This window comes from Anser anser, assembly GCF_964211835.1.
Source record: "Anser anser genome assembly, chromosome: 4".
NCBI classification, from domain to species: Eukaryota; Metazoa; Chordata; class Aves; order Anseriformes; family Anatidae; genus Anser; species Anser anser.
The window spans coordinates 49,450,652-49,468,922 of record NC_139724.1 but is presented as its reverse complement, the minus strand read 5'-3'; the positions used below and the strand labels follow the sequence as shown (position 1 = coordinate 49,468,922).

General features: G+C 40.8%; 1 protein-coding gene across 9 annotated transcripts in view; it reads right to left on the bottom strand.

Moving 5' to 3' along the window:
- Window positions 1-18,271, bottom strand: part of DLC1 (DLC1 Rho GTPase activating protein) — a 281,618-nt gene that overhangs the window by 35,448 nt on the left and 227,899 nt on the right. Inside the window, exon 1 of one of the 9 annotated variants that reach the window (XM_083836140.1) lies at window positions 1,924-2,081. The exons of the other annotated variants lie outside the window; for them this stretch is intronic. Within the exon in view, the coding sequence (XP_083692266.1) occupies window positions 1,924-1,936 (13 nt within the window). The 5' untranslated portion in view covers window positions 1,937-2,081. Of the gene's footprint in view, window positions 1-1,923; window positions 2,082-18,271 lie in introns of those variants that run through there. 9 annotated transcript variants of the gene reach the window in all.

The following is an 18,271-nucleotide window of genomic DNA, read 5'->3' as shown; positions in this document are numbered from 1 at the left end:
TTCTGGCTATACTGTATGAATGCTAGGGTGGGTCTGGCATTGTCTGAAATGTGTCAGGGTCCTTTTGCATAGCCTCATTTCCTTCTTCCTGTTGCTAGGAAGGATAGTTAAGCATGAAAAGCGCTTGTTTACAGTACAGGACCATCCTGTTAAGCACATGAGTTCTCTTCCTCTGTGTCCTTTTAACTAGCCAAAGGTGCAGTTGTGTTTATACTGAAACCAACAGAAAAACTCCAATCAAAGGAGAATTATGAGAGTAATCTGAATCTCTGAAGAAACCCAAACATAGCATACTGTGGTATTCAGACCAGGAAAAAAAAAAAAAGGCACTTTATCATGCAAACTGCATCTCTAAATATTTGCAGAACTCATAAATTCTCATGCCTCAAACAAACCATTGCCTAGAATGTAATGGATAAGAAGAACCAGAAAAGTAAAACCCAATCACCTCTCATCTCCTTCTTCTAGGAATCCTAATATAAACAGTTGAGATTAGCCCGTAAGGACAACTGGGGTACCTTGTTCCTCCCCCCCCAGAGGCAAAGTACACAGGGTCCTTAGGAGTTTCTGTGACCAGTAGCAGCCTTCCTCTCTGGCCCAGCAGCAGCAGAACTGGCTGGGAAGACCCCGACTCAAGAATTAAAACATCCTAGACTGAATCTATGCAACTGAGATTTAAAAAAAACAAAACAAATAATAACATGGTAGGATATCTTCTTGCTTTTAAATTCCATTTCTAAGTAATAGTTAACATCAGCTCTGTGTAGTCTAAAACAATGTATCTGCACTTCCGCTTCCTAAAAACTCAATTAACCAAGTTGTTTTAACAGAAGATAAAGAGATCAGAAGTCCTAGAGGTTACAAAGGTAGCACCAAACGCTTAGATTCCCGTGACCTTGTAGATGAAAGGAGTTTTCCCCAAACATTTTCTTTGGGCTATGCCGTGCTCCACAATCAAAGAACCTCAGCCCTAATCAGGACCTCAGAGGCAAACCGGAGCAGAAACCTGAACCCGTTTGTCAGAGAGACGGCAGCCCCGCTTCCTGGCCACCTCAGCCTCCCTCTTTTCATGCTGCTTGTGCTGGGGAGCAGATGGGGCACCTGGAAGCCGAGACAGGAGGCTGCTGGCACCTGGTACCAAACCCTGCATGCCATCGGCCAGCATGAGCCTGGCTGCCAACTGGGCACTGGATCAGGCCTGCGCTGAACCGCTGATGGATTCCTGCTCGGAGGATGAAATCTGCCTGCCTGTCCCTATAGTTCCCTACAAACAGCATTAAAATATAACCCAGTAAAGAGCTGCGCCTCTGGTTCTGGGAATGTCTCGTCAGGGTAATTCAAACCGATCACACACCTCTAAGAAATAAAAGCATCTACAACTGAGGATTAAGATAAAACTACACCCCGCACTCTTTTAATCCACACGTTTTAAGTACTGTGACACACCAGGCAAACCCTTCCGACCCAGCCCCGCGCAGGGCTCACGTGTAGTTATTAGTTCAGTACTTCGGTGCCTTGGGCAGGGGGGACCCCGACCGGAGCCGGGGGTGCGGGCTGCGGGGGCCGTCGGGATCCTTGCGCCCCGCTTCAACGCCAAGGCGGCGGCTCCCACTCCCGGGAAGGAGAAAAAATAAAATAAATAAAAAAAGAGAGGGGGAAGAAGCGTGGCCGAGGGGATGCACGGCGCTGCCCTGACAGCGGCCGCCCTCACCGCGGCTCCTCCGCGCCCCGGGGGCAGCGCCCAAAGGCGCTCGGGGCTGCGCCGTCCCACCTGGGGCTGCCGCACCGCGCCGAGCCCAGCCGGCCTCCCCCCGGTGCTGCCAGGGTCGGAGACCCCCGCAGCCTCCCCGTCCTCCCAGCCCCCCAGTCCCCAAATTCCCCAAAGCCACCCCTCGGCGGAGCCCGCGGGGCGGCCGCGCTTACGCGTGAGGATCATGGTCTCCCGCCGAGCCTCCGCGGGGCCCCGGCCTCCCTCGCTGCCTGCCTCCGCGGCGGCGGCTCGCAGCTGGCACCGCCACCGCCACCACCACACCGCCACCACCACACCGCCACCGCCACACCGCCACACCGCCACACCGCCACCGCCCCCGGCCGGCCCCCTTCGGCCGCCCCCGCCGCCGGGACCCGCCCCGAGGCCCCCGTCCCGCCCAGGCCCCGGAGTGCCAACCCCACCTGGGGTTCGAGGTCGTCGGCCACCGGGGTGGCCTTGTGGGGGGCTTTTTGGCTAGCGGGATTTTCCGACGGAAAAGCTGGAAGTGTCTTTTTTTTTTTTTTTTTTTTTCAGGAAAAAGCAGAGGGGTGCTGTTAGGGAAGGCAGGAGGTGACCAAAGCATCCCTTAGCACCACAGACGTGGAGCCTCGGGCATGGTAGGGTGGTCAAGGGATGCTGTGACGTGCCAAAAATGCCTGCACAGCACCAAAGCCTCAGTTTGGACCTGGATGGAAGCCCACAAGGGTTTTCCCTACGGGGACTGCGGCATGACGCTAGGTATGGTGTGCAGATAGGCACTGCTTGGCTGTCTTCATATCCCTGCACACACTCCCAAACCCTGTATGTCTATATTTAACCCCCCTGTATGTTTCCTCAAGATTGTTTGAACGGTTATTCCTTGACTGATGCTCAGGGCTTGAAAATGGCACCGAGTCCGCACAGCGCCTTTTGAGCAGCTGCCAAACTATCAGCGTGGAAAAGAGTACTGTGAGATTTTGGAAATAGCTGGGGCCCATCAAAGATTACGATTGGTTCGTTTTCTTCCAAGACAGCCTCATATTTTAGACGCACTGTTGTTATTCTAAGTTTCAGTTGTTGTTTCTGTGCTATGATCTGTCAGATATAGAGTATATATAGTGTGGTGCCTGAGCAGGCAATTTGCTGAAGAATAAACATCTCCCCTTCTATAGGCTGCAAACTGTGGCCAGTTGGCTATTACAGTGTTGTTTCTGGAAACCCCTACGCGACTCCAGGTCATTAATTTACTTTAATAGCCCAGAAGAGGACGGAGCTGTACTATATCTTCAAGCGTGACTGTACACGTTACCCGCTTAATCAATTACCTCTTCGTATCTCGACTCACTCCAGCTCTTTTTGGCATCATTAGGTTTACCTGCATTTTTCAGTGCTTCTTGTAAGGCAGCAGGTTAGATGTTGACAAGGTAGGTCAGACCCATAAAATGTGAATTCTTTACCCTAACACAGGAAGGCAGACACACGCTAAGTCCCATCTGTTGAACAGACAAGGTAATCCCAGCCTAATTGGCTTTATGTCTGCATTGTCTCTACTTTTAGGCACTTGGTAGACTAGGAAGTGACAGAATAGTCATGACAAGAGATGGAAAAGGCTGGTCGCGAATTGTGTGGGATTTTTCAGGGTCTGAATTCCAGCAAAAACAAAAAAAAAAGAAAGAAATTAAGCTATACCTCCAATAAGCATCCTCAAAAGGAAATAAAAAAAAAAAATAACAGAACAAAACCAAACTGTCCAAAACGTGGGAAAGCATGCTGGTGGTGCTAAGGTGTTTCCATCACAGAGATAATGCTGGAACCAGAAACCCACAGTATGTCAAGTTAATACCCTTGGTAAAAAGCAGGGTTTATTATTGTAAACACTGACTGCCTAGACTGCTTCCTGGACCGAGCCTGCATCTCTGTATAGGAAGGTTTTGTTCAGGACCCGCAGGAAGCTTTTGAAGAAGGAAGGAATGGACTTTTACTTTGTAAAATAATAATAATAATAATAAATATATATATATATACATAAAATGGGGAGGGCCTGGAGGACTAGGCAGTATGAAAGGAAACTGAAAACAGCTTGGAATGAGAGGAGGAGATGTGCATGGCAGTGAAGGAAAATATGAAGTGAGAGGGTTGTGTGATGGAGGCCAAAACAAGAATTTGAAGCTGGAGAGTTTTGTTTGATGATTCTGAATGGGGTGAGTGCAGAGATCGTGAATACAGGGCAGATGTGGCAGAGACATAGAAATTGGGAAGCTCTTAGTAGTTCAACCAAGGGTTATCAGTCTCACCTCCACAGCTTTGTAAAACAGCAAATGAATGATAATGATGATAAAATGCTTTGTGCTTTGGTTCAGCCCTCCTGTCCTGCTTGCAAAGCTAATCAGCTCCCACAGCAAAAGGGGAATCTCCATGCTCCTTTGGTCTTTGTGGATGCTCACAGTAATGTCAGAGCCAGTGACTTCTGTGATGGAGCAGTCTGTCTGCTGGGATCATCGCTAAATAGATGCCGGAGGATTATCACTGACCTGGATTAGATTCTTGCTGGTAATCTGAAGGAGAAAGGCTTTGATTCTAGGTTGTTATCAACCCTTGAAGACATGCAGTCTCTCTGGCTTGCATTTTAACTTGGAATTCTATGGGGCTGCTTAAGCAGGCGTATTTTCAGAGCTGAAAAGCAAGGCACCAGTCTGGCATTAGCTGTAAAACGTGCTCCAAGGAGCATTCCACCTGAGGCATGGGTGTTTAGCAGGCGGCAACCACCCTAATCACTCATTCGGCTTTAAAGAGCGTTGTGAAATCAGTAGAGCTTTGGCCTTTAATATTTTTATTTCTTTAACTCTCTGGCTATTCAACAAGCAGGCAGCTGCCTGACAGAGACACGGGATTTTATACGCAGCTTGCCTAAGAGGATTGTTTCTGTGGAGCACTGTTATCCTTAATGCAATCAATGAGCTCTTGCTGGATGGTAAAGTAATTGTAAAGGCTTGCCCGACAGGCACAATTATTCACTTTAAAAGGTGAATTCTCCTTCTGTTGTAACTGCATAAGGGAGCGAATCGCAGGACAGCATCTCATAATAAGGGCTTGATTGTCCTCTGTTTTCCCTCCAAGGCCCGAATGCCTTAATAGTTAACTGTACCCTTGTCATCCCTTTGCGTCTGAACAGCTCAGTACACAGAGACATCCCGCTCGCAATTAGTCAACTGACCTGCTCGTACAAACGCAGGATTGTCAGACGCATGATGGCCATTCTGAACGCTGGTATTAATATCCTCTTAGCAGCAGCATGATAGATTATAGAGCGATTTCAGCTTGAGTTTCCAGGCCTCTGGCTCTGGGCTTGGACTCACTGTTGGCTGGGGTTTTTGTGTGTAGCATTTCCCCAGTTCCAAGGACCTCCCTGTTCCAACCATTGTCAGGGAAATAATTAAGTTTGCATTTTCTAGCACTTGACTTTACTGAAAAGTAATTATTTAAAGGCATCTGTAATTGTTCGAGTCTCTTGACAAAAAGTGTTTGCACCATCACTTCTCAGAGATAAGCAGTATTATGTGCTCCTGGCTTTTAGGGGAGGAAAGCTATTGTTTTACATACAAGAGAATCACAACATAAAAGAAAGTATCTTTCCACGGCACTTTTTAACAAATTACATAGTAAAGTGCATACTACGTAAATATAGGTGCTGCTCTGCTGCCTGTAAGTGATGGGATCTCCATTTTAGAAATCTTCACCTAGAAATAACTAGTTTTAGAAATATTCCCACCTCATCATGTATGGGGAGCTGTTACTTATGTTTGATCCCAGAAAACACTTTGGGTATTTTTTTTCCTTTATTTTACCAGTAAATAATAATAATAAAAAAGTAACCTTGACTTAATCTTTCTTATGCATGTAACTGACTATTTTTAAAGGAGGGATCAGTGTGCTCTATATTTCTGTCTGCTTCTAATTCCCTCAAACACCATGAGTTCAACAGTTCAGGCTGCAAATGAAATCAGCAGGTCCACGCTGTACTTAAGAAAGGCTCTGTTGTATGGATGCAGAAAAGGATAAGAAATAAAAATTACAGTGATGATGTAGTTTGACAAAGAGACATAATTTGGTAAAGTATAAATAAAGATAAACTGAAAAATGACCAGGAAAGAAAATAAATACTTTCACTTCATTTCAAAAAGAGGGTCAGCTCCTTAGCATACATGGAATACCGCTGGTTTACAGAAATTACTAGAGATCTAGAGTGTCTTTTTCATATTGTTTTTGAGACATTGTCACTGGTGATGATTTATTTTTGAAGGTTGAAGAATTTTCTACTGTTTATGAGTCTAAAGATATATTGATTAGCTTTAAAGTACAAACCCATTAATTTACTAATAAAGACAGCATCCATAATTGATCACTGCTGAATCTGAAGTTATCAAGACTAAAACCTAAGGCCTGAAATCCCGATTTCAGGCCACTTCTGCATCTATGTGGTAGAAGTGGTCGTGTCAGCGAGACCTAATGGGTGTGCAGGTCACAGGGGACCTGCTCTGACACAACTGGTTAGAGAAAGCTGTAACAAAATTTTCCCTCTGCCAAGGCACGAGCCCTAGGCCTATGATGTGGGAGCTGCCTTGGTGGCCTAGTGGCACCAGTGCTCTGTGACACCAGGAGCCATCCGCGACCCTTCCCTCTTCATGTGTCAGTCGAATGGCAGAGACTGTGCCTGGGTCCCCACACCTGCTCCTCCTCCTCTGTGCATACAAGTCACTGTGTGCAGTCAGCTGGGAGAGGGAGACAGTGCAAAGGGATGCTTTTACTCAACATAAATATTAAAGAATGATCAAAAGATGAATGGTTTGATGATGGAGACAGGTTATATACCCGAGTTTTGTGTTGCCTGAGACATGTTTATTTCAGACCAAGGCTCTTATTTTCACTCTTTGTGTTCTTGTGACAGCAGCTATATCATTAATAAATTAACCATCTCTCCCGTCTTCATTTTTTAAGTAAACAGACTTTACCTTCCACCTTTAAAACCACTGGTGTCACAGGCTTTTCAGTGGTAAGATGTGTTTTTTTTTTCTGTCTCATTGTGTTCATGCATGACATCCAGTCTGATGAAGAAAAAAGGTCAGCTTTCACACAGACAACAATACCCTGCACTAAAACAAGATGTAAGATGCAAATTGTCCACTAAGCTAAGTGAAAATTGAAAGACTGCTGCCTTAAATATGTCAAAACAGTGGTTAAAAAACGGTCTATGAAGCAACTGTGTTGTTATAATACATATGAGATGCTAGTCTTTTCAGCAGGGTCCCCTGAACAGATCATGTCAGCCATGCAGTGCCCTGCTGGGGCTAAAAGGAGCAGAAGGGAAGGGAAAAAAAAAAAAAAAAAAAAGCTTTCTTTCTTTTTAGTTCATAGTATCTAAAAACATTATGAACAATGAAAAAATTCCTTTCAGAAACAATGTTTTTCTTACTTCCATCTACCATCTTGTGTGATCCAAGGCTTTTTAGTTAAATGAACTCTATATTCATTAAACTTATTTCCTCTGGAGGAAATAGGCACATGCAACCACCTGGACCAGTTGACCCATTATGTGAAAGACTGCTGCTGTTTTAGCCTTGGGGAATCTCCAGGACTCAGGAAATCATTTTAAACCCATGACTCAATAAAGCACGATAACTATGGCAACTGGAACACATACACTGTGATGCCTAATTGCACCTCAGCGTTCATCAGGGGAGGTACTAGCTTGATACTATAGCCTGGAGAGTAGCTATTGTTAATGTAATGTGAAGCTACAGAGAAAGGAAGAGGGAAAACACATGTTAAGATGCCCGGTGAACAAAGTCAGGCCTGGTGTAAGTCAGGACAGATCATAATCCTTCTCAGCCCTGTTTGTGACAGAACGCTAGACTGAGACTCAAAGCATCTGCAGTCTTGTCCTCTTTTAACTTATTGGGCAACCTTGGTCTATCTGTTCCCTTTCTCATACTTCATTTTTCCCACAGATAACTCAGGAGCATAATACGTGCCTCTTTTGCAAAGCCCTTAAAATGTACAATGGAAAGTGCTGTAATGAGATTATTATGCTGATACTGTGCTTAATAAAAATGCTCTTGCAGATTGCCAGTTTGACTGCTTCTTTCATTGTCCGTGCCCGTGTTCTTGCTTATTGTAACTGAAAAACAGCTTACAGCAGCAATTACTTTGCGTTGTAGTGGGAGGTGAGGTAGATGCACACATGCAGACGGTTACTTAAGGGCACCTTAAGTAACTCGCTGGAGTGTCAACACCCATAATGATGTCTGAGGAAAGACGAGAGAAGTGGAGGGGGAAGCTAGCTGTCTTGCCAGTAAGAACAAACTGAGTTGGACAAGATTTATTAGGTGTATATTACCCAGATGAATGTGATCCTGACTTGAATGAGAGCCAGCAATAGCAAGGGGAGAGGGTCAGACAGAAAGAAGTGGCTGTTTGGCCTTCGTCAACAGACTGGAGACCTGGCAGGGATTAGGAGGAGTAATAGAATTGTTGGGGTGTTCATTCTTCGCTCCAGAATTTAAGATTATGAATTCTAAATGGATGGCCAGTTCAGCTGAAAAAATGCTTATTCCTCCTTCCCCATGCTACATTTCTCTTTTCATGCCTCTGTGTTACAGAGAGTGAGAGTACGGTACCATTTGTGAACACGATACAATGCACAGAAGTGACTGACAGGTTAATAGGAGCTTGTAAGTTTTAAAAACAAAGATGCATATTCTGTTACATGACCACAAGAAAAAGAAACATGCAAAGTGGTTGGTTTGCTTTAATATTTCAGCACTGTCACCTCATGACGGGCTACCTCTTTTAGCTTGCTTTTTTTCTGAGGTTTTAGTTTGGCCTTGATATCATTTTACAAAGAGACATGGTAAATGAGTTTGTTCCTGAGAAAGCAAATCTCTTCTATCTAACCCTAGTCCAAAAAAAAAAAAAAAAACCACACCATCCTAGTTTTTAAACATCTAAATCTGAGTTAGGTGGAAAAAAATAAAAATAAAAGGGATTCTTGAGAGGGTCCTCTCATATTCTGAAATGCCACTTTTTTCATCAGACTTCAAAATGTAAACACAGGTAGTAGTGACTGGAGAATGCTTTTCTTCTTTGTCTAGTACACCTGACAAATCGAGCTCACCTGACTGTTTTTTTTAAACTTTATAATAGTTGGTTCAGTAAAGCAACAGAGCAAACCCTTCACTGACTTTCTATTATTTTAAACCCAAAATGCAAGGAAGCAGATTCTCTGGTGGTGCAGATGGTCATTTCAGAAGCCTGTATTTGGACAATAATTTGCAAGAACCAAGAATCTGACCTTGTAACTCTTTAAAAGAAAATTAATTCCAGAATAATGCAGATTTGGCTTCCAGATGACAGGCTTACTCATACTATAGACAACTGTTCACAATTTTATCTAACACTTTTAATATATCAACAAATGCACCCTGAAGGAACCCCTTCTCCCTCCACCACCACCAAGTGTCCAGCTGCCTTGCAAATGTGATGTGGTCTGTGGGGATCTGACAAATTGCATACAGAGAACAGACACACCCCTCACGTTTTTCAAACCTTTATGCCATTGGATTCTTTGAATCTTTTGCTTCTGACAGTTTTTCTGAAGAATTATTAACATATATGATACATGGCGTAAAACATAGTGGGTGCCTTCTGGTCAGCATTAAATCGATAATAAAACCTAATTATTTTTCATGGGGCCCAGCTAAATGTATGAACAGCATTATTTATAGGACGTGGTGCCAACATGGGTATGGCTGTTTTCTGGTCGCGTACTTCTAAAATGAGAAGGATCTCTTCTGAGAAAAGTAACACAGGAAAAGAAGACGTCTGATTCAGCTAACCTGCTTTTTGTTTGATCACAGCTTCAGAGAGTTCAGGGCAGCTGGGGGCATACCTATGCTAGGATCAATGGGGCAAGTGATTAACAGTGATAGGGCATTCTGCACCTTTCATGCTCAAACCAGGACCTTCTCTCCTTTGAAACAAGAGCCTTTGCATCACTCAGTAGAATTATGTTTCTTGTGAGCAGCATTAGAGTACAGAAATAGTGTCTATTTTCTTTGCTGAGGAATCTTTATTTTTTCCAGATACAGAAGGTCTATTAAACCTCGAGATTAACAGTGCTCCTGGCATCTGATTTTTAGTCAGGAAGTATAAACAATGACTTGAAAGGTGTACATGCAGAACTTTCCATCTGATTTACCCGTAGCTCGTTAGAATCTGTCATGCATGTCATATTGACCTTACAAACTTAATTACCTGAGCTTTAAGAAACCACATGCTTGCCTCTCAGCTCCATAATGTAAATCAGTGACAGCACTACGAAAAATCCCTATAAGATAACAATAAACATTCTGAAACATCCTGAAAACTTAGATTCTAACAAGTCAGAATATGGAATTTCTCAGCTGATGAATAGGATTCTTTAGAAACTGTTTGGAAATAAAAGCCATATCCCACTTGGCTTAAGGTACATGTAACATTTAGATACTGTGAATCCCATGTGTCAAAAAATTATAAGCCAGGTATCCCAAATCATAGACTATACCTTGAAAATAAGAAGTTTTAAACATACATTTTTCAAACTTTCTGTTTTTATACCAAAGACATGAATTTTAAGCTATTACCAATATGTAAAAACTGAGTCAAACCTCCAGTCTGCTGTTCAGCTCTATATTTGAGAGGTATCTGAAGAGTTCAGTTGCTTATCTGCTATTGCTATTTCTATTGCTTTTCAGGAAGTTGACTGACTTCATCATGAGATTTGAGCTACATGGGAAACTTCCTGCCTAGTGTACAGAATGAGAACAAGGATAATTCATCTGCAGCTTTGCTTCTGAAGTAGCAAGACATTGCCCACCAGGGCTGGCTTTTAGCTAACCCAGGGTCCTTGGGTACTCCATCTCTTTCCAAAGGGCAGCATGGCTTCCAGCTGTTTGTTCCGGTAAAACCTTTTTCCCCTAAGCCATGTAAAGAGCTGTGCACCTGAAACAATAAGAGTTTCTCATCTTTATGCCTGTAGCACCTGTGCTGGGTATTTCTTTCCCAGTTTCTTCATGTCTTCCATTTATTTTCCTTCTCTTTCTCTCTTTGTCGTCTTTCCCTCCTCATAACTGGCTGCTACAATAGCAATTACAGAAGGTGGAAGAGCCCTCCTTAGTTCTTTTCCTCATCTCCTCTTCCTTTTCCCAAGCAAGAGAAGAGCAGGTGAACCATTAGATCCAGGGCTGTTGAAGATGTTCCCCAAAGAAGGAAAAGGGAAAGGCACACAAGCCAAAAGAAGAATATAGGTAATGCCTAGGAGTAACTGGGAATCTAGAACTCAAAAGGGAAATGTAAGAAAAGACTGAGAGACATGAGGTCACTGGTAGATTAAGTGAACATATCTGCAATTGTACAGCTAATGCAAATCTAACAATTAATTTAATTGTTCCAGTTGATAGCCAATGCTTGGAACCTTCGGATAGGAGCAGATGTAGTAAAAGAAACAGGAAGGAGAACGGTCTCCATGCATCTTGCTGAATGTTTGCTAGAATTACTCTATAAAGCAATTAGTTTTTTTAGTGGAAATTGTGACAGAGCACATAGAGCACAATGTTAAGAAATTTGAGAGCTACCTGCCATTTTATAGCTACTCTATAACACAATCCACACCATAATGGAAAGCTCAGAAAATAAGATGGGCTGGTTTACTTGTTTTGAAATAGTATTTCTCATCTTGCATGATCTTTTTTTCTTGATTAGAAGGGCTTTGTTTGTTTTAGGATAAAAAGGAATTTAAACCTTGTTCCTACGAAATCGTGTACGCAACTCTTTTGGAGTTGAAGGGTGTATAGAAATCTGAATACAAAAATGCTACAGGATCATGGCCTTATTTTTTTCATGATGGATTTTCAAGCTCTTTCACAGACTATTTTTGTGATCTTAACCACACTTCATTTGAAATTCTTATACTCATTCCATTAACAGCAGCTTCCCAAGAATGAAAAGCTGATGCTTTATCCTCTGGCCACTTGTACCTACTATTTCTGATCTGGCTGATAATGCCAAAAATCAAAGTACAGATTCTCAGAACAGCAAGGCTTTTCATAGTGGTCTCTCTGCATGAAAAGTCCATGTGTCAGCTAAGAAAATGAATTTCTAATAATACTTGGCACTGAATGAGTGGCTTGTCTCAAATGAGTTCACCAAGCACTGTTTATCTGATCTTTGTAACACTGAAATAGGTTTAACCTATTTGAATTATCTTTGCCTTAGCCATCTTCATATCAAGAAGCTTATACTGGATATGATAACCCCAAAATCAACAGAGGAATTCTTTTTAATTAAAGAAATACAAACACACTAGTGATATTGGCACTGGTGTGCTTAATAGTGCTTCTTTGTTGGACAGTGAACAAAATTTTCTGTGCCTGTTGAAAATTCTGGAAATTTTGTGCTAGTGAAAGTATTTATTTATTTATTTATTTATTTATTAAGCCAGGCAAATATTATGCAACCTTCTCTTTGCACAAGTTTAGTGTATTTTTGTAAAGATGTTACCTATAAGTGTCCTTTCCATTCTAAACTTACTTGGTATAATTTTCAGAATATACAACTATGCAAACTCGATGTGATGCTACAAATTTGGTGTGAATGTGGCTCTGCAGTTTGCAGTATTAACAAATAAAGCCTCTCAGTCAGATTTCTTTGTAGTAGTAAGACACAGACTGTAAAGAATCAAATATAGACAAGAAAATTGATTTAGAAATGAATTCCTCTATTTTGCTTTAGATTTGAAGTAGTAATCTTAAAAAATAAATGTGTGCATTAAAAGGCTCATTAGTTTTTCTGGGTTCATACAGCAGCATTTTTAAAAGCATTCCTTCACAGGCTAAAGATGAATCAAAGTTCTCTGATTGCCATAAAATTGTGTGCCTCTACCGTCATAGTTTGTCCTGGACCAATTCCAGTGCATTGTGACTATGGGAGCTAGAAAGGAAAACTCAAGAGGGTATTTTTAATCACTTTTACCTCTATTAACAATGTGATGCTATTTCCATTGTTCCTGTTATAAAAATAAGTAGCTGACATGTTCCCCAGAATTGATTATTGTGTTTCAGTCAACAGATCAGCCAGCAAGACATTTCAGCCTATCAGGAAAGGGAGTGGAAAGGAGCAGACAGAGAAACCTCAAAGGAAAGGACAAGACACTGTGTCTTTTGTCCTTTGTTCCAAGATGGAAATAAACCGTCTCCACTTTTGATAAGCCCGTCTTTTGATCTTTGCTTGCAATAATTACCGTTAGACACTAAGTTATTTTATGAACTCTTTTAGGTTTACGTCCTTCTAATTTAATGAGTTATTTGTTTTCTACAAACAACCACATTAATTAACTTTTTTATAATTTATTTTTATTTATGGAGATTTTACCTAATATCAAAATGAACTAAATATTGGCAGACTTGGAGAAGATGAGAAGTATTTCCTGCAGATTTAATTTTGCTTCACTTTACAAATATGTGAATACATAAAAATAAAGACATATGGATACACGTAAAGATCTCTATATCTATCTATTTTCTGCCTGTCTGTCTCATACAAATATATCAAGATCTATATATCTAAAATTTGGGGGAGATGTGTCAGTTTATGTATACCAATCACACTGCCCACCTATATACTTTAGATTGCTTGAAAAATCTGTCCCCTACATAAGGCTATAGATATGTGCCCCCTCTCATGAGTATATAGGTAAGTATAATGTCAGGTACCTGTGGCTGCAGAGGGGAGCAGACTAACAAGTCTAGTTCATGCTAGAAGACAAATTAGATCCAGTCACTAAAGGAAATCGTGGGAAAAAAGAATTTGGGCTTCAGCTGGAGTATGTGAGAAGCAGAACCCACAGTGTTAACTCCTTCTGGTGCAAGCATAAGAAGGAATTCAGATATAAGCTTAAAATGGGTTTTTCATTGTTTGCAAAGCCAGATTTTGTTCTAGTCAAACAAACAAACAAACAAAAACCTCCTAGTGAAGGTAAATAAAATTAATTGCAATGATCTAAGAAGCTAAAAACATTGTAAATCTAGTCTTTTTTCACACATATGATAAAGAGCCAGGATACTACAGACTAAAACAAATGTAACGTCCAAAGAATGCAAACAATGTGTTTATGTATAAACATATAATACATATGTCATACATATATATATGTCATATATAATACACTGTACTTTCAAAACATATATCCAAAACTAAAGAGTGTATGTATAGTTTTATATCATTGTTAACTGATAGATTTTAAGGATCATTGCAATCACCTAAGCTACACATCTTTCTCAGGATTCATGCTTCAAGTTGTATCTCCGGTATTTTACAGTGCCTCCCCTAGGAACATACCTTGATTTCAAGATTTCAAATAAATTGGTTCAAAGTTTAAAATGTGAGAAATACTTCAGAGCTTAAAATGCGTGACATATTCCAAATTACAGATTTGGATCCCTAATTCAAATCAAATTCTATGATTCTCATAGAATCAGGACCTAGCCTTTTGATCCTTTCATGCCTTTGTCTTCCAGCTCAGGTTCTTTTATAGCATGCTTAAGATCATGATCAAGCTGGCATTGTAATAAGAACTACACGATGCAAAGCTACAATATACCTCCCAATGTCAAGGCCAAAAAGATTACCTATGCTTCCCTGAGACATATCTTTGTAATAGTATACGGTTTTGTGCCTGCAGATTTAAAAAACGTCAATTTTAGCAACTCCCTGCAGCACGTAGATCCATAATCTTTTATTGGAAAATACATAATTCTTCTTAAGTGATCTAAATTGCTAAATCTTTGTATCTCCAGTGGAGTATTCTCTGCCCTTATCAGCTGAATAAGTGATGCAGTCTAAACAAAGGGTAATAATGTTCAACTGGAATTCCAGGAAAGGAAGCTTAATGCGAACTTCCTGATTTAATCTTACAAAAATAGAAAGGTTGATAGGATAAATGAATCACTCAGAAGAGCAGATTTTGCTTCAGTTAATTAAAACAGACCATAAAAATGTCAAAGTAGCCCTTTGTAACATTTAACTGCAAAAGACACAAGACTACTTAGAATATCATTTTCATGCATAAGACTGAGAAGAATCTGTTCAGAGAAACAACTCAATTTTCTGAAAACTTATAAGAAGTTTCTTCTCATTTTCTACCCTGGAAATCATGTTGACAGCTACACGGACATTTCCCATGCAATTTCCTGTATCTTCTGCTTTTGGTGGACCAGGAAAAGACTCTTCAGAAGTAAATTTGGAACTTCTGCTCCTGGAAGATATCAGCAAGTTACAGATGCATGGAAATTAAAGAAAAACAAAACAAACGAACTATTTTGAGCCCTAAGAAAAGGTTTTGCTTGGTTCAATTTGAGTTCACTTTGACTTCCTAGACAGGGATAATCACTCAAACGTGGAATAAACCCACAAAGAAAGTGGAAGGACCACTTTTTGGACAAGATGCCTGGTAAGTCGCTAGGAAATGAGCAAGACAGATGGTTCTGCACCACTGGGAGAATGGAAAGGATAATGTCGTAGGTCTTTTCCATCTCTAACTTCAGCAAATTTGTCACCCATCAACACTTTTAAATACAGTCAATACGAAAAGTGTATAAATGCAAGTCATGCAAGTGACACACCTTGATTATAACCTTCTTTCCCCCTACCAAGCCAGCAGGAAAGTGTGTTAAAATGTGTGTGTAGTACCATAACCCTCATAGCAACAGCAAGCAGGATATCCTTAGGGCTGCCAGAGGCCATCCATATCAGAGGAACTGCTATGCATTTCCCAAGGGTCTGGCATAGGCTTATGCTCCACCCGTTAGCTATCGTTGCCTTGGGTGGAATATGTTTATTCCACACTTGGACATAGACATCTCATCTTGTTAGAAACAGCTTTTTTTTCTTTTTTTTTTTTTTTTACCAGTTCTTATTATCTTCCAATTTGTTACTTTTTAAATTTTGTTTGTGGGGTTTCAGGTTTTGCAGCCCTTCTTTACTAACATGAATTTGCTAGGAATGGGAGATCAGATAAAGGCTTCAGGGTAGGGCTGCTGTGTGCTTTCATGGTTGAGCCAGGTGCTAGCAGAAGAAAACAAGAGGCAGATCTGGTGAAACGTCACATCTGTGCACATATGAGCTTATGAAACTGGCTAAGGGTGGTTATAAATGACTGACAGCATTTCCAGTTGGGAGACGAACAGCTCCAAGTTAATATTGAATTCTATTTTATTAACTAGTATTGATCTCTATCTTACTCATTCCTGATCCCATGGACAACTCAAAGACAAAATTAACCCAGTTCATTATAAACCCTTTGATTTTTCAAGATGGCAAGAAGTGAAGAATAATGTGGGGAAGAAGGAAGAGGTGAAAGAGTGGTACAAAGGAATTCTAAACCACATGGACGATCTTCTCTTGTTTGGAGACTCATTCTGTACTGAAAGTAAGAGATTATCTCCCAATACAGATTTAAAAGGGGATCCTGAATAACACTGGAAATTAGGTCAGTATTTTGTGCAAGTGAAGGTAGGAAATAGATATCATCAAAAGCAAGGTCACACTGATCAGCAAACAATGCAATCTCATCACTCCCGGTTGTGCCTGAAACATCAGACAGCTGTGAGTGATGAGGCTCCCATCTGTGATGAGCTAAGGATGGGATGCAAACCTTAGAGTCAAAATGGAATTGCCTACTTTTGACCAAAATGTACTTTATGGGTGGGTGTGCTTTGGTTGCCAACTATCTGTTTTGTTTTGGCACTTGAAATTAGTCTTGGATACCTCCCTTTGGAGGTTTAGCTACAATTACAGATATGTTGCAGAAGATTCTTCCATTTCATAGAAAAAAATGATGAGAAATAGAAGGAACATGTTCATCATCTGCCAGACTTGCAAGTTATATTTTTCCTACATACTTAGTGGTTTGGGTAATTATTTTCTTAATGAGGAGACTTGTCAAAACACATTATGGTGACTGATTTCACATCACCACAGTTTTTCCCAGCAGTTTCTGATTACTGATTATATGATACAGGAAAGCATTCATTTTTAATTACTGCCAGTAATTTCTTAGAGATCATTAACCACCAAACTGCTATAATCTACCTAAGTATTTTACAGCTTTCCTAGGGAAAAGAAAAATAAAATAAAAATTTAAAATAATCTAGTTTGGTTTATAGCTATAGCTTGAAATTGGAAAATAGAGTAGTTCTGTATTTGAGTGTAAATTATGAATTTACAAAAGACAATGAAAAGCACTATTTCTATCAGCACTATTAGTGGACTACAGAGCCTACAAAATTGTACAAAGAAACACACTCGTCTGCATTACTGTGATACCTTTCAGCTGAGGTTTGCAAAGCATGCTGCAAACAATGTATTTAGTCCCCCAGTAGTTTCAATGCATAAGCTTTCACTTTACGGTTAGAGAAACTGAAACACATGGAGGGGATAGGCATTTCCACGTAGGCATTTCCACAGCTACATTCTGAACTGGCTGAGAAAACTGTGAACAAAACCTGGAAGTCTTTTCCCCTTTTTAGGGGTTTACCCTTAGGAACCACTCACAGTGCCCTATAACTCTCCAGGACACAGCTGGCTTATGCCTTGTTTTTGCTCATTTGTCACAAGAGTAAAAAGATCAAAAAGTCTTGGCACAAGACCCAAGATTGATGGAAGGTCCTGGGCAGCCATCAGACTTCTACCACACTTCCAGGGCCACACAGGCCCAGAAAAGGGAGTATATTCCTTGTCTTGGAGAGGAGAGCTCACCTGAGTCACTGCACATTGCTCCTAATACGAGTCAGTGTCTTGAGGGTGCACTTAAATGTACTGGTTATTTCTCGGATGCCATGGAAGGCTTTAAGTTCTGTGTTGTTTCGGAGAGGAAGGCGAATACAGATTGCATTTGATGTATAGACTTGCCTTTGGTGTATGGTATGTGTTCAGGTACGCATCCCATGTGGTTTACTTTTACCTTATCACTTGTCACCTTATTCATGGTCTTCTTGTCTAGGAATAACTTTTGTGATTATGTTATTTGAAGTTCTTGATGCAAGACATAATCTTGCCAGCGTAGCTATACCATTCTGTACCACTTTACCAAAGTAATTTAAAGTATCCAAGGATATGTATTTCTTTGTCATTTTAATACTACAGTTATCTGCAGCTTGCATTCACAGCTAACAGATGTTTTGTTCCTTGTGTCCAACATTATGCAATAAGACAGTGAGTCCCCAGAACTCCCTGTCAGGAACACAAAGTACTCCAAGACAGATCACTTTCATATTTTCTGGCATTAAGTGATGGGTAAACCTCCAAATGGTTTGGAGGTCCATGTAGATTAAGCTAAATATCCAGAACTCAGATTCCTGGAGCTCAGTTTTCTCAGACTACAAAACCAGGCTAGTTATCTATTTGGAGCAGTGGTACCAGCAAGAGAAATGTGAGAGAAAAAAAAACTTTTTC